Source organism: Mustela erminea, chromosome 6 (assembly GCF_009829155.1).
Source record: "Mustela erminea isolate mMusErm1 chromosome 6, mMusErm1.Pri, whole genome shotgun sequence".
Taxonomy (NCBI): domain Eukaryota; kingdom Metazoa; phylum Chordata; class Mammalia; order Carnivora; family Mustelidae; genus Mustela; species Mustela erminea.
The window spans coordinates 62,550,309-62,567,133 of NC_045619.1; the positions used below are offsets into that span (position 1 = coordinate 62,550,309).

A 16,825-nucleotide genomic window follows, 5' to 3' on the forward strand; every position below is an offset into this window, starting at 1 on the left:
GGGATCTGTCCACTTGTGTAATTAGTTGTATAAACATACGAAGTTTGTCTTTAACTTAGGACTTCATAAGATGATAAGATATCTGTTCCTTTTATTCTCTCATCCTTTATTCATTGACTTTGTCATTCATCAAGACTGTATTCAGCAAGTATGCATGGAGCTCCTACCACGTGCTGGGCACACTCCTGGTCATTGGTGGTACACAGCAAAGAAGACAAAGACGTTTGTGGCCTTTGTTCACATAACACTTACACCCTAGTGAAGGGAGATGCATGATAAACAAGAAAACAAATAACTGAGCAAGACCATTTTGTATAGTGGTAAGTGCTATAAATAGAATGCAACAGGGTTGTGGGGTGGTGAATGACAAAATGTGTGTATGCACATAGAGATCCAAGACTTTTTGATAAGATGTTTAGGAGAAAAGCCTTCCTAAAATGATAATGTTTAAGATGAGAACTGATGGAGCAGAAAGAGGCAGCTAAGTGAAGTTTGTCAATATTATGGTCCTAAGTAGGATTTTCAATTTGACATGATAAAGAACAGAACAATGGCTTGAGGGGCAAGAGATGGACCCCCCATGAGAAGTCACTAGCCACGCAAGGCTATTAAATTTTAAATTAATTAAAAAGGTATGGACATTGGGGAGGGTATGTGCTATGGTGAGTGCTGTGAAGTGTGTAAATCTAATGATTCACAAACCTGTACCCCAGGGGATAAAAATATATTATATGTTTATAAAAAACAGAAAAAAATAAAAAATTTAAAAAAATTTTAAAAATGCATTAAAAAAAGGTATAAAAACTCAGTTCTTCTGTGGCACTGTGTTTCAAGCACTCAAAAGCCTCCTGTGACTAGTGGCTACCATATTGGACAGAGTATGTTCTCTGCACTGAAGAACGTTCTGATGGACAGGGTTGCACTAGTGAAGCAGGAGAATTAGAATAGGAGAGGGCACAGAAGCGTGGTTTGCAAAGATCATGAAGGTCCCTATAGGTGGCTATGAGAACTGCAAGTTCAATGAGAAGTCTCTGGATGGTTTTAAACAAGGAGTGGCATCATTTAACTTAACATTTTAAAATTCCTACTCTGGCTGCTATGTCCTGGCCAGAGATGTCTAGATTAAAAAAAAAAAAAAATCAGGCATTTAATCAAATGTCTTTGGTTGGTTATTATGAGATGGTGAAAAGCAGATAATAGATTCAAGATATATTTTAGAGGCAGAATCAAAAAGACTTGCTAATAGATTGGGAGTAAAGTAAGGTAAATAAGGAATTGAGGGCAGTGCCCTCTTGGGGCCCAAGCAACTAGATAGGTGTTTATGCTTTTTCCTGTGGGTGGGAGGACTGAGGAGTAATAGTTCGGGTACTTGGGGCTTGGTGGAAGGGTAGGGATGGAGTAGGATGGTAAGAATTTTGTTCTGGATATATTATATTCCAGATACCCATTTGATGTATATGCAGAGAGGTCAGGTAGGTAGTAGGGAATGGGTAAACCCCTGCTACAGAGGATAAACTTTCAAAATTTAACAGAATTCCCTTGAGCATAACTGTATTTGGCAAATGATATACAATGGGGTTGACTTCTAGACCTCTTCACAAAGTAGTAATGAAAACACTGTTGCTAGATTCAGCTAAGTAGAGAGCTTTACCAAGTCAAACTTGAATTTTTCTTTCCATTTTCTGGGAATTGAAATTATTATATAAGGATACAAATACATATGTGTGTATATGTATATTTCATTAGTCTCCCAAATAATGATAAATTGTTTTGCATATGTGGAATCAGCATGCTTTTCACTTAGGAATCTTCATATAAATAGAGTTACTGATATTATCAATAAGAAAAACTGATGTGATAGAGAACACACCAATATATGGTCAGAAAGACTTGGATGCTAATTTCCTGTGTGTGCTTTATTTTTTTATTTTTTTTTTTTTCATCCTTTGGCTGCATTGTCACTTTCTTGAATTAGGATTCATTGCTGGGTATAGAAAATGGGCAGTTTTATTTCTTGGTGAGTACTCAATGTCCACATTATATATTGGGTCTTCATTTAATATACTCTGCATGATCTTTGTCACTTCTTTCACTATGGTGCTGTAGCTTTCTGCATCTCTCTTCTAATAAGAGTATTTGTTATTTTCGATCATCTGCCTCCAGGGTCTGGGCAGCAGTGAGGGTGAAGGGAGTGACTGCATCTACCTTCTTTCCTTTGTGTGGGAAAAATAGCCTTCTGGTTTTGGTTTTTGTTGAGAATGGGGAGAAAGCCAGATGCCAGGACATCACCTCTGCGACATCACTGAATACCTCAAGAGTGTCCGTTTAACAGCAGACCTAGTATTCTTGCTTTACTGCGTGAACAAATGCTATTCTTATTTTTTCCTGTTGACAATTTTGTAAAAAATCTACATTCCATCTTTTACATATTCAGTTTTTATGATGATTTATTATTTTTCTTTCTGAAGAACTGAGATTATTGTGGGGGTAAGCGATAGAGAAAGTGAAATATTCTAATATTTCCCTCACTATGCCTTTCTTTCCAACCTTGATACATGCCATAGTTTTCATTTTAAGATGCTATTTTTGATGCTGACAGATAGTAGCGTGATTTTCCAATCCGGGTTTTTCACTCTGAACTGTTCCAGGTAGGCTCTGGCATATGAATCATATATCTAAAAAGGAAACTCAGAAAAGTATGTGTGCGTGCTAGGGGGCTCATTTGTCTTTGGCAAAGACACTGCTGCTTCTCCTTCCTTAATTATTAAACAGATGGTACCCAGCGCCATTGACTGCCTGCCCAACTTGTGCTCCCTGTGATAGTACAGTTTGGACATCTGATGGAGAGTTGTATCATCATGGCTCCTCATATCCATTTGTATCATAAATTAATATTAATACCTGCCTCTAAGGAGAGCAGGCTGTTTCCCATGAAGCTAAGTTTAAGGCTTCAGCCATCTTCCTCCATGCCCCCACAAATTAATTTTATCTCAAATATCTCCTTTGGATTTTCTTTATATTACTTCATCTCTACACACAAAATACCATGGCATACTGAACCAATTATCCAAATACTCCAGGCTAGAAACACACTTTAACCTGGAATGTCAAGATAATTAAGACAAAATTGGATTATTATTAATATTATTAGTGAAGACAAATGACTTCTAAAGTACCCGTATTAAACATGTATGAGAGTGGACTGTCACACTCTTATGTTCTAAGTGAAAAAAGGAACTAGCTCGCAACATTGATGGATTTTTAAAAGCCCATTGAACAGATAGGGAATTATTTTTCGTATACTGCCAAAAAAAATAGTTTAAAATTTTTTCTTTAGTTTCTCAGATACTACATTACTACAATGCATGGATGGTGCAACTTGTAAACATTCCTAACTATGGTCCTGATTTTTTTCTCACAAGCTTTTTTTACATAGACGCACTATTTCACAACGGGACAGGGCTTCTCAGAGCTTTCCTCGTGTTAACCCACCGGGCCTCACTTCCCCCTTGATATTTATTTCCTTTCTGACTGGCTATTTAGGCTTAATCTGGTAAACCTTCTTGAGGTAGGGTCACTTAATCTCCGTGTGTTTACCATCCACTCCCAACAGCTGTTACCTAATAACTCTCAGACCCTAGACTTTTTAAGTAACTATTTGTAAACGAGGAATGCTCCCCCAGCCTTATTTAATAATGCTATTAGGGTTTTGGTAACTTGTTGAGATTTTTTCCAGCATTTGGAACAATGGGAAAGTCTTGTGTTCTCTGTTTCAAACAGACCTTACAGTAGGAGCGGCCAAAGCATTACAGTGGCACCTAAAATTGGTTTGCTTTTGTAACTGACTTGGGAGCTAAGAAGCATCTTTGAATTGTGGCTGTCATTTTTAATGACAGGAGGAAGTATGTCGGTTTCCACCACCTGCCATGTAGCCAAGGACAGTGTTTTTCCTAGCGTCCTAGGAGCTCAGCCTGAGGTTCAGCCACAGGCTTCGGGAAGCTGGGCAGAGGACCGGCCTCCCTAAACCTTTCTCCCGCGAGCTGGAAGCGCGGGACCCGATCTCGGGAATGGAGCGAGGAGCTGAGAGCAGCGCCTCCTCCGGGGCGGGAGCTGGGCTGGGAAAGCTTTCTTAGGGAGTTGCCTTAAAGAAAGCAAGCAAGCTGAATTGCGGATCACTCCAGTTGCCTGCTTCTTTAGAGTTTTAAGCTGTCCTCTCCACTCGTTTCCCTGTTGCAAAACTGCAAATCACCACCTACGTCGCACCAAAAAGAAGGGGGAAAAAGTAATTCCCATTCTCCCTTCTCACCCTCCTCTCCTCTCACCCTCCCTTCCTCTCCAGCTCGCTCGCCCTCCCTCCCTCCTAGCGGCTGCCGCTAGCCTCTCCGACCGTGCCTCTTTCCGACGGGACTTAGCAACTTCTCGGTGATTTCTCAGCCCAATTTCCATTTTGTTTCCACCCTTTGCCATGAGCTTGACTGACAGACGCAGGGGAGGCTTTGCTGTCTGCCCCGGGGAATGGCTGCTGGCTTCCTGGGCCCGTGCCGGGGAGGATCGGCCGAGGAGAGAGAAAGAGTGATAGAGAAAGCGCCGCAGGAAGGAAGAGAAGGGGCACCGCCGTCGGCCGCGGCCCGGCGCGCAGCAGCGCAGCGCCAGCGGCGCCCGACATGGCCCCGAGCTCGCCCTGCGCCCCCGGCTCCTCCGGCGTCTGCAGCCCCCGGGCGCCCGGCGCGTGGGGCAAGCTTTAACATCCTGAAGTAGGCAGAGACCCCGGAGGATAGAAATCGGGGGTGGGGGTGGAGCACAATTTTTAAGAGTTTTTCCAAGAGCGAAAAGGAGGAAGTCTGATCGTTTCTGCCTGTGCTAGCTTTTAACTTGAAGGCGTCTCTTTGGAACATCCAGCATTCTCCAGGAGTTACTGGAAAGCTGACACTCGCGGTGGCTTGGGGGCCGGGGGAGAAGGAGGGGGTCTGACGGGGGATTAGGCCGAGGGTGCGCGCGGGCACGTGTCGGGGTGGGGGCGTCCAGGGAACCCGGGGGATTCCGCGAGGAGGGCTCACAATGGCAGCGCTCCGCGACGCCGCGCGGGTCGGGGACCAGCCCGGCCGCGGTGGGGAACCCCGAGTCCCCGCGGTGGGCCCGGACAGTCCCGCTGGTGGCACCGGCCCCGCACGGTCGCGGGACTCCGGCCGCCGCTGGGGAGACCTGGTGCTGCGGCCGCTCGGGCGCTCCCGGAAACTTTCCTCGGCGCTGTGCGCGGGCTCCCTGTCCTTTCTGCTGGCCCTGCTGGTGAGGCTGGCGAGCGGAGAGATCAGCCGCGAGCCGGCGCGCAGGGAGGCGGCGGAGGAAGTGGCCCCGGGCGCAGAAGGGGGCGTCGTCCCGGGGCTGCGGGGAGGTGCTCCTGGGGGCGGCGCGCCGCTCAGCCCCTGGCTTCAGCCCTCGGCGCTGCTCTTCAGTCTCGTGTGTGCCTTCTTCTGGATGGGCTTGTGCCTCCTGCGCGCCGGGGTGCGCCTGCCTCTGGCTGTCGCCCTGCTGGCCGCCTGCTGCGGGGGGGAAGCGCTCGTCCAGATTGGGCTGGGCGTCGGGGAGGATCACTTACTGTCGCTGCCGGCCGCGGGGGTGGTGCTCAGCTGCTTGGCCGCCGCGACATGGCTGGTGCTGAGGCTGAGGCTGGGCGTCCTCATGATCGCCTGGACTAGCGCGGTCAGGACCGTGTCCCTCATTTCCTTAGAGAGGTTCAAGGTCGCCTGGAGACCGTACCTGGCGTACTTGGCCGGCGTGCTGGGGCTGCTCCTGGCCAGGTACGTGGAGCAAATCTTGCCGCAGTCCGCGGGGGCGGCTCCGAGGGAGCATTTCGGGTCCCAGCTCATTGCTGGGACCAGGGAAGATACCCCCGTGTTTAAGAGGAGGAGGCGGTCCAGCTCCGTGGTGTCCGCGGAGATGTCCGGCTGCAGCAGCAAGTCGCATCGTAGGACCTCCCTGCCCTGCATACCGAGGGAACAGGTAAGCCCTGGCAAGCTTCTCGAACTCGCCTCTCTGGAGGACTTGAACCGCTGGGGGTTCGCCACAAAGTGGAGGGAATCCGAGTGCTGGGAACTGAAGGGAAGATAGTCTAAAAAAAGTGGTGTAACTTCAGACTCAGTAGTAAATGAGAGACTTACTCTCTCCGTCTCGCACAGTATTTTCTAATCTGAACAACGGGAACAATAAGGAACAAAACTAGAGGGCATTTGCAGGGTCTTCCACACCTGGGCCCACTTTTTAGATCTGCTACACCTGGCGTAGGACCTTCCCTACGCTTGGGTCCCCTCCTAGTCTTAAGCAGAAATCCTCCAGTTTAGATTTTTTTTTTTTTTTTTTTTAAGCAGTGGGTGATGTTTCAACACGTGGATTTTACTCCATTTCTTTAATACTTTTGATAAACTTTCTTCTAAAGTGACAAGTCAGCGTTTATGGAAGTCATTAAAAAGATTCGGAAGTAAAAAGAAGGAATGCTTGCAGGTGAGGGCTTGATACACACTTTCTGGAAGAGGCTGCGTTTGGTGGTGCCCAGTTTGTTTTGGGGGACATAGATTATTACATGCTAATGTGTCCTGTATCCTGATAATCAGCTTCTATTTGGGGAACAATATGTATGAACTGCAGAATTTGTCAAAGTCTTGAACTGCGCTGTTGGTGTCAGCTAAAAAAAGAAAAAATTCTTTTGAGTACATAAGTGAATGTTGAGAAATTTAGTGGATTTCTACAGATTACACAGGAAATATTAATTCAGGAGAATATTCCAACATTGCTGGTGCTGTAAATCTCTCAGGAAGGAGAGGAGGAATCTAGAATTATGAGTGAAGTTGTCCTAGAAAAAAGTTTAATAAATTTTGGGGATGAATCTCCTTATCATCAGTAAGTGTTTTAAGGCCATGGAATATAGTTGCTATAAAGGGCATAAAAGTACAAATCCCAATTTTAAATACAAATTGTTTCTGAAAAGGTGTTCTTAAGTGTCTGCTTCTCTACTCCAGACAGATGTGACACTTGCGGGTGGGGGTTGTAGAGAGCTGATTATGTTCAGCAAGTGGAAATTTACACTTTTCCCACTTAAATTTATTCCTACCTGTGGCCCTATTATGACAACTTTAGTGAGTGGGAGAATGTCCTAAGATGTAGTAAGCTTTTTTTTTTTTTTTAATAGGTTATTCTGTGGAGAATCCTTTAGATAGCAGTCACCATATGGTGTGGTGGTTAGTTTGTTTTTGAAATGGAGTTGATTACACAGAATGTAGTTGTTTGACATTATTTAGCAGAATGAATGACAGCATCATGGTCTCAATGTTTGTTTTAAAACTAATGTACTTATTTAGCTTTTTGTTTAGATAAAGCAAGTATTTCTTGGGTATAAGCTTACTCTAAGTGAAGTTAAAAACAGGACACTGAGTTTTGTTAGAAGTTTGGAAATCACTATAATAAAGATATCTATTGAAGGGTAAACTGATAAGGGGGAAAACACAGTTTAACTTCTTTTCAAAGTGTCAGGGGAGAATGTCTTTTTAAATGAAAACATTGTTAGTTTAATTATGTTTAGACAACTTTTCTTTAACTTGAAGAGGAATGTGATGTGATCACTACAGAATTGAACCATAATTTGTAAGGCAAATCTGTGATTTAATCATAAATAACTTCAAATTAATGTCATTTAGCCTCTTAAATTTCCGAAATACCATGTAACATTTAGAAGAAGTTAAAGGTAGATTTAAGATAAGGTGATTTAGGTGAGTTCACCAGCAGTGTTAGTTAATCTGCAGATTTTTATTGATTTTCTCTGGTTTGGATTGATAAATGGAGAATTCAGATAATCTGCAGATTTATAAGAAAATAACTGAGCATTGCATTTTTAAATGTTTTGCTGATTAGTGCTGTTGGAACTGGACATTTGTAATCTATTTTGGTCATTTTCTTTGGTCACTTTTTTTTAAATGCTGTGTTTATAAAGAATGTTCTAAAGTGAGAGACTGTATCTCTTATGGTTGATGGAAAAACAAGGTTGCATTTAGCAGAAATTTAGATCCTTGAAGTTTTAATGAGGGCCCCGGTTAGTGTGTGTGTGTGTGTGTGTGTGTGTGTGTGTGTGTGTGTGTTACCCAAGACCGGTTTTTTATATGTGGCCCATTAAAATTGTTGCTGAGTGTAATTGCGTGGGGGGTGGGTGGGAAGTAACTTGGAATAGTCTCTTGTAAGATAGGGCAATGTCTCATACGTTAGCCTAACTGTGTGAACAGTTCAGGAGCTATATAGTAAATGTCTTATCTGTTTTATCATAAGGAAGCAAACTTCTGGTTAAGAGTGCAAAGTATACACTGTCATCTACAGACTTTATGAAGTCAAGAATCAAAATACTTATAAAACACATCTATAACTCTGCCCTGAATGCTACCTGATTAGAAATTCTTTTATGAAAGAATGACTACTTTCAATTCAAGACAATACTCAGGCAACAAGTGAATTTTAAATAGAGGTGTAAAGACCTAAAGCACAGAAAGCCTGGGAAAGGCCCCTTGAGAACTTATTTGGACCTTGCTCATTGTGAGGTTTAAAGGTGAGAGAATTTCAGCCTTTTCTTCTCTGTATGAACAGTAGTGGCCACTTATGAACTACCTCTCCTCAATGACTCCATTCTAAAAGGTTAAAGGAGAATGGGTGATAAAATTCTCATGAGAGAAAGCAACTGACAGAGATATTTGCCTCCCTTTTTGGCTTCCTTCCTAAACCGCAGTTAAGTCTCTGGATTGGATATTGCATATGAAATGACCTTTGCAGTGTGGATGGCAAGGATGGCTTTCAGCAAAGAAACGAGAAATAGGTCTAGTCTTCAGTCACAGAATTCATCTAATGCTGGGTCTGTCTGTGAATATAAGTGAACGTATCTTCACTCTTAGGAAAGGAAAGTTTGTAGCATTTGTAGGCTTTTAGTTGAGTAGTACCGGTCCAATATTCTCGAGACTCAGGCTGACTGTGTAGATCATTGTGTCAAACTGTACTGTTTTGGTGGACAGACTTGTCCATTACTGTACCATCTAAACACTGCACTATACAGAGCTACTTAGAGTTTCTTGAATTATTAGATATTTTGTATGACTAATAGATACATTATTTTTTAACTCAATATTTTAATTACGCAGTTTTTACCATTTGGATATTGTATTTGAAGGGATGTCTCTATTCTCTTTGTACATCGAAGAGTGTGATTGGCTCGTTATTCCTCACTAATTACTGTGAACCACCTTGCACATTCATCTTTGAAACATTCCAAACCAATGCCATTTTACTTTAATTACATGCTAAGAATGTAATAGTTTTGTCTATGGTTTCACATGAAGTAAACACAAGGTATAGGTCTCTCTCCATTAATGCGTTTGTCGCACTTCATGACAAAATTCTTTCTGACGGACACAATATCTGTCAGAACTATATAGCTATATGCTTTATCCTGTGTAATTAAAAATCAAAATGTTTTCCATGAGTATTTCCCTAACACTTTTAATTAAACATCTTTAGCAACAATAGATTTTTGTAGAATGTAAAGGAGTCTGATGGTTGGTTATCAAAAATAGAATCAAATTTTTCATCATTGATGTAAGAAAGATACTTTCAAATGAGAAAACAATAACACTATAACAAAAATATGAGAAATAGAAATGCCTTTTGATGGTAGACACATGACAGGGCTTGTTATGTCTTCTATCTGAATAACTATAACTTATATTTATACCATGGATATAAAATACAGAAGTATTTCTTTTGAAAATAATCTGTTGTCCTTTAAGTTCCTAAGTACATTTCAGTATAACCTACTATATTTCTCAAATTGAATACATTTCAAAAGCAATTACAGATTTTTAATTCTATCACATTTCAGTAGTATAACTCCGTTTAGGGTGATACAAAGGATAATATTGATTATATATGACTGGCTAACAGAATTAAAATGAATTAATGTCAACTTCTGAAAACACTAAGAAGAAAAATTTTTCTTATCCCTTGGGAATGGTAAGGGAAAATAATTTTTTGTGTGTGTGGGGAGACAAAATTGTGATTTTTTTACTTTGTATATATAGATTTTTAAAGCATACTGAAAAACTGTTTTAACTGACAGAAATAGCCAGTGAATCTATATAAATTTACAGAGGTTGGAAGGACTCAAACAGTAATTTTACTCTTTCTGTATTGAGTCTAAAGTGTAAAAAGTTAAAACTGTAGAACTGAAAGAAATGCTGTGTATGCCGGGCTGTCATGTTAATTAAATAAACAACCAGAACAGTGACTCTGTGTATGAAATACATTTTGAAAATCCTGGGCAGGGGGTGCGGGCAGGCTAGGGTGAGTGACACTGGCATGAAAAAGCATTCATTGTATCTGTGGTGACATTTGTGTGAATTTGTTGTATTCTATTAGGAAATAAAACTCTTGAGAAGAATAATCTTTGCAGGACTCTGGTTGAATAAAGGCTTTGCCAAATTTAATTTCACTTCTCACTTAAATAGGATGGAAGCGGGTTGTTTATGAACCTCTGAGTTAGAAATACTTCTGTATATTATAAGATTTCAGTTAATAGGGTTGGTGCCAATAACATCCCCACAGAGTCTGCATAGACTTCATCGAAAGCTTGTATTACACAATCTATTGAAAGAATGAGTTTATCTTGGATTTAGGGCAGGGGTTGTATTTTTCAGGAAATATTGCTGTTGTGAGGTGTAATCTCATGGATGTATGAGGGTGATCAATGCAACTGTTGTAACATGTGGTCTCCTAAGAGATTTTGACATGTGGACGCAGGGCCTTTGCATAGCACAAGTTTCTTTGGCTTCTTGAAATGACGCATAACCCTACCTGTTTGCGGTGAATTGTTTCTTTAGCTGGCCTTCTGTCTTTATCCCAACAGAGTCTTCTTCCTCCTCTTTCTCTTCTGTGTGATAATTTTAGTTTGCACCCTCTAAATAGCCCTCAAGGTACATGAGATTGACAACTCAATTTATATTTGCTTTTTACATTCGTGTTTTTAATGAAGCTCTATTAAGGAGTTCAGAATGAACTCAGACGGTTCAGATATGTCCATATTCTTATACCTAAAGATGTGCTCTATTAATATTCAAATGAACGTTATCTCCTTGATGTGGGAATTTAAATTCTTTTAGTAATTACTTATATATACTTTTACTCTTGGTAGTATTTTTTTAAAGGAGCCCCTTCTCCCCCCACTACCCAAAGGTTCCTAGGGAGTTGTCTTAACTTGAATCTGGGAATATATTTGTGCTGTTGTCAACATTAAATACATAGCTTTGCTCTTTGGAAGAAAAATATCTTGAGGATGTGTATAACTTGTAGTTCAGAGAAAGATCTATTGGATAATAATTGTCAAAAATACTAGTTGGCCATATGTGTTCACCATTAAAGTATACTACTGTCTTCTTAAAACGATGCTACACTTAACTAATGTTATCCATAAAGGTCTTTGGTCAGTGAAACTATTAAATGTCATATGGACACATTTTATCTATGTATTAGGCCTCATGCTAAAAATGATGCAGATAGAGGATAGCTCTCACCTCTCCAGGGCTTGAAGCTAGTTAGGGTGTTGAGAGGTCAGCATGAGGAAAGGGGAAATCAGTAAAATAGCTTAAATGGCCTCTTAGATAATAGTTGAAGGAATGCGTATGAGAGCTTAGAGTAGGTTTTAAGTCTAGATCCAGAACATTCATTTCTTCTTCTGTTCATTTTTCTGGGGTAAAAGTCTTTAGTTTCATAGATTTTAATAACTTCCTCAACACATACTGGTTAAAATAAATGTTTTTAGATTTTGAGCCGCTTTACATTTTGGTGACAGAATTTCTTATTTATGAAATAAAGGTTAATATACCTTTATAGTACTTCTGAAATACAGGTAAAAAAACTGCAGGGTTGAGGAAGTTATATACTTCAATATAATAGTACAGTGATTGTTTTCACATCCTGAGGTAGTTTCTGGCTTCCAGTAACTGGTAGCAGTGAGATCTCAGAATGTTCAATTCTGTGCAGGCTGTAGTTAAGAGACTAAAATTAGTCTGATTTTAGAGAGAAGGAAACTGAGGGAGACTCACCAAAATGTATGTAGCCGGCCTGAGGCAAAATGTTGGCTTTTATCCATTTTTCTCTTGGACCTGAATATGCTGCTGGGGAAGGAGAGTAGCAAAGGAGTCAGGCTGGTGATTTTAAGCCTGAGAATCTTTTGTGGTTTTACACATGAAACTGACTCTAAATTCTCATTCAGAATTAGAAAACTGAGTAAAACCTGTTGAATGGACAGATAACGCAAAACTCTTCTGAGCCCTTACAGTGAATTTTCTGGTTATCAAATAGTAGTACCAGGCAGCCTCTGGAATGTATCATTTAGGACTTTGTCCCGTGAATGAATATCAATTGCATTGCAAAGTCTAACTTTGTGGAGTCTTTATCTCATTAAAGATGAGTGTGCTTTGGTGGCTTGACTATTGATTTTTGTTTTCGTTTTAGTTTTTTAATCTTTCTCAAAATGTTCAGGCTTTCAAAATTCAAGGCAAAAAGTAATCTGCACATCAGTAAAGCATTTCTTTGTTAGCAAAAACAGCTGGTGGTTTTTGTTCACCTAAGTTATTTTGCATGGTTTCCTCAGGAATCCATTAAAATGTAAGTAAATAGGATGTAATATTAGAGGAGGTCCTGAAGAACATTAGCATTTATAAGGTGGGAAGCTAGCTGGGAAAACTCACAAACTAAACAACTTCTCCCTGTTTGATTTGATTAGAGCTGTCATTTGTTATCAAGGAATCAGAATGACCATTAAAGATTTTTAAGTATAGCTGACCTGCTTAGATAGTAATAAAATTAGTTAAATGCATTCATGTTCTTCCAACCTGAGATAGTAATAAAGTTACTTGAATGTACTTCTGTTTTTTATCTTAAGAAAGTTTCATCCTGTGAATAGTTTTAAAGAGTACATTATGTCTATTGGTGTGTGTGTGTACACACGTGTGCACATGTATGGGAGTCTGGGTATGTGAGATTTTTTTCCTCTGCCAGGCAATTGCTTTGGTTGTATCAGTTTAGTGGAGAAACAGTGTCACCCAGTGGCTTTGATGAAAACAGGCCTGTAAACATTATAGATAAGCACTGCCCAATAGAAATCTAATATGAGCCCCGTACTTAATTTTCCATTTTCTAATAGCCACATAGAAGAATAAAAAGAAACAGGTGAAATCCACGATAGTTATATTTAAAGTAATCCATGATGGCATAAGAACATAAAGTCAATATAAAAAGAAAGCAAGGTATTTTGCCTGCTGTTTTTTTGTTATAATTTGAAATATTTGGTGTATGTTTTACACTCACAGCCCTTCTCAATTTGATGTAGCCACATTTCAAGTACTCAGTTCAAACCTGTGACTAACGGCACCTCTTTGGACAGCACAGCTGTTATTTTTAAAGAGATGAAACACTTGAATATTAATGTCAGCTCTTTAATTATAATGGCAAACCCATGTAGATTTAAGGATGGCACTTGATATACAATTGTTCAAATTTATATGTGAGCATTGGTAACTCTTTTGTGTACCACTAACTACTACGCTTATAGTTGGCAAGTCTGTTTTACCCCTTTTCTTCATTTCACGTTATTGCACATATTTAAAAATATTATTTTAATTGGAAGGGTGGTTTCACAGACTTCGTGAGTAAGGAACCTTTACATTAACCTGATTTATAACATAGTATCAAGATAGACACTTAGTTTTGATTTTGCTGTTCAGAGTTTGATTGGTAATAGGGATTGTGTATGTGTTCGGTGTGAACATGTGATTAGTCACGTTCCTGGTGATTAGTGTATAATTGGGTTATCTAATGTCTCTTTAGAAATGAGAGTGTTTATGTTTATAGTGCCGTTGTTATCTTGGTAACTTAGGAAACTCAAGTGACAGACCTGTCTGGAGTTTTAATGGATGAAAAGTGTAACAGTGTCTGGAAAGGGCTGATGACTTCTCACGAGGGCATATGTAAGCACCGCTTTCATGGAGTATACAAAACGAGATGAAAACAGTTCCATTTCTGTGTATAGAAAGGGTTGGGGATTTTGGTAGTATGGCATTTCGAGACTAGGAATTGAGAGGAGTTGGCTTTGGAGTTCTGTGTGATGTCAAGCTGCAGGGTGAACTCCGAAAAAGATACAGATTTTGAGAAAGACAGTGATTTTTGAATGTCACCTTTCTTCTTTTTCCTCTCCCCTAACTCCGTAAGTTCATTAACTCTAGGCATTGTTCCACTATTACATTGAGAATTAATGAGAAACTTATCTTTTCTATAAGGCACGTTCCTTTATATATACTTAGATACATATAAGGGTTTTTTTTTTTTTAAGTGAATGCATTTATTTAATGTATAATGGTTCATATCTGTGTTTGATGTTTGTGGGGACCTTTGCTTTATAAATTCCCCCATCTTTTAAAAATTTTTTTTTAAGATTTTATTTATTTATTTGACAGACAGAGATCACAATAGGCAGAGAGGCAGGCAGAGAGAGAGAGAGAGAGAGCTCAAGAGCGAAGCAGGCTCCCTGCTGAGCAGAGAGCCTGATGCAGGGCTTGATCCTAGGACTCTGGGATCATGACCTGAGCCAAAGGCAGAGGCTTTAACCCACTGAGTCAACCAGGTGCCCCAAATTTCCCCATCTTTAAAAGCCCATTATTTATCTTTGCATTCCAGAATAAAATAATGAGATACATAGATTTTTCACATATTGCTTAGGAAATCTAAAAAAGAACAGAAGATAGTAGAATCATGATATACAAAGAAGCACATTTAGCTGCAATAAAATAATGTGAACTCAGGCTTACTCCTGGTGAAGTTGGCTAAATTTAGCCTTCTTGAAGTAGCTAGCAGGAGAATAAATGCCATAATAATCATAACTGTTACTTGAAAGAGTTTGTATTTAAATGTAACTAGTTATTTGCCCAGGCTAATTTTGAAATTGCTTTAAATTAATGTAGAAGTTGGTCTTGTCAATTTTTTTTTTTTTTTTTGGCCAGTCCTCTTTTCTGTCAGTGTGTGTGTATATATGTGTGTTTGTATGTATATATATAATTTTTCAAAGAAATACCTTTTATTTCATGTTTTTAACCTAGCAGATTCTTCTCCCTCAAAGTGTGTTGAAAATTTATAGAATGCCTTTCTATCCCATACCCCACTGTACCTTGTCAGAATTTTGAAATAATTTTGTGCAAGAAGTTTGTGGTTTTGATTTAATAGGATTTTAATAAAAATTTTCCATCTTCTGAAGTAAGTTTAAATAACTGAATATTTATGCTATGTCTGTGGCAAGTGTTTCCCCCTCTCCAGGTATAATCCACTTAAATCAACCTAATGGAAGTTTGGTCATTAGAAATATTATTTGCAGGGGGTGAGGAAGTGATGCTTCATTTTGTGGCTGCTCATGTGCAGTCAGCATTGTAAGGACATTGTTCAACTAGCCTGAATGCAAATACAAGAAATAGGTCTTTTTAAACTAAGTGTTCCATATGATCAAGTTAACAGGTCCACGTAGGGCATGCTTCTCAAGAGGCAGTGGGACTTAAAGCATCTTCTTGTTGAGAGGTTTGTATTTTGCGGTCCTGACCCCGCAGCAGTCTCTTGGGAAGTTTGGAAATCAAGAATCTGTTGAGTTGCCGAGGCTGCCTTCAAAATGTGCTTTCTAGGCTGAGGAACTAAAGTCAAATCCTGATCACAACAGTTTTCATTATAAAAGAATCACACTTTTAAGCCTGCTCTTCTCAGCCATAAAAGACTCCCTTTAGAAAATTCTGGCCCAGTGCCTTGCTCATTGTGGGTGCTGGCTGCAGAGAAATAAATGACTTTAAATCTGAAATACTTATCTCCCTAATCTGCTGAGATGGAGCTGGTGATTGAACTGGTTTAAGTGAATTTTTATGGGGAGAAGAAAAGAAAGAGTTCATCAGCTAGTCTGCGATCTTAGATTTTTTTTTTTTAATGTATTTGTATTTTTATTCCTCTAAAAAATATTCTCTTGCATGTGTCAGATAAGGGGCTGAATTCGCCTGTGCACTTACTGGGAGGAAATCCCACTTTCAGCATGAGTCCTAGATACTTATTTTTAGCTCATTCCTAACTGAAAATAACCAAAGCTACCACCAAGATCATTGCAGTGTAAAGTTTGAAATGAGCTTTGAAATTAGGTGCATTTTTTTTTAGAAAAATAACAATTGAAATCTCTTTCATGTTCATCCTACAAAGTAATTGAGAAAAAATCAACGTTGACTTTATTTGTTCCCATCACTTTCTGCCGAGGTGTTCTTCTGCCTCCCTTTTACACCAGTAGTCTGTATTTTGTTAGAGTGTCCTATCAAATAGCTGTATATACTGAAATGGCTAACGTAAAGTAAATCTATCTCTATTTTGTCTTTTAATTTTGGAACAGGAAGCTAGCTGTGTGTGTCTGTACCATCTTGAAGAGTGTATGTTTATACTCTTCATGATTTATTTTTGCTGTAATTGGAATTGTTTTTGTCAGATAAACAGGGCCTAAATTATAGCACAGTTTTGAAGGCAGTAGCCTCATTTTGTCTGTTTCTCTTTATTTATTTATTTTTTACTTTAATAATTGGATCAGTTCTTCTTAACCCCTTTGGAGAATGACAACTAGAGCTATTAAAATGTTTTCAGTGGAAGTTCTGTAAGGAATTAAGTAGTCCTAAATGAAAAGTGTGAGAATTTGGTTGGAAATGTTGGGTACGGATATAAATGAACACCGATTAAGTAA

The 16,825-nt window shown here is 39.6% G+C and overlaps 1 protein-coding gene across 2 annotated transcripts in view; it reads left to right on the forward strand.

Moving 5' to 3' along the window:
• Positions 1-4,513: 4,513 nt before the first annotated feature.
• The window catches only part of PDE3A (phosphodiesterase 3A), a 317,096-nt gene continuing 304,784 nt past the window's right edge, over positions 4,514-16,825 (forward strand). For both annotated transcript variants that reach the window (XM_032347479.1, XM_032347480.1), the window contains exon 1: positions 4,514-6,000. In XM_032347479.1, coding sequence (XP_032203370.1) covers positions 5,059-6,000 — 942 coding nt within the window. In that variant the 5' untranslated portion in view covers positions 4,514-5,058. The remainder of the gene's footprint in view (positions 6,001-16,825) is intronic.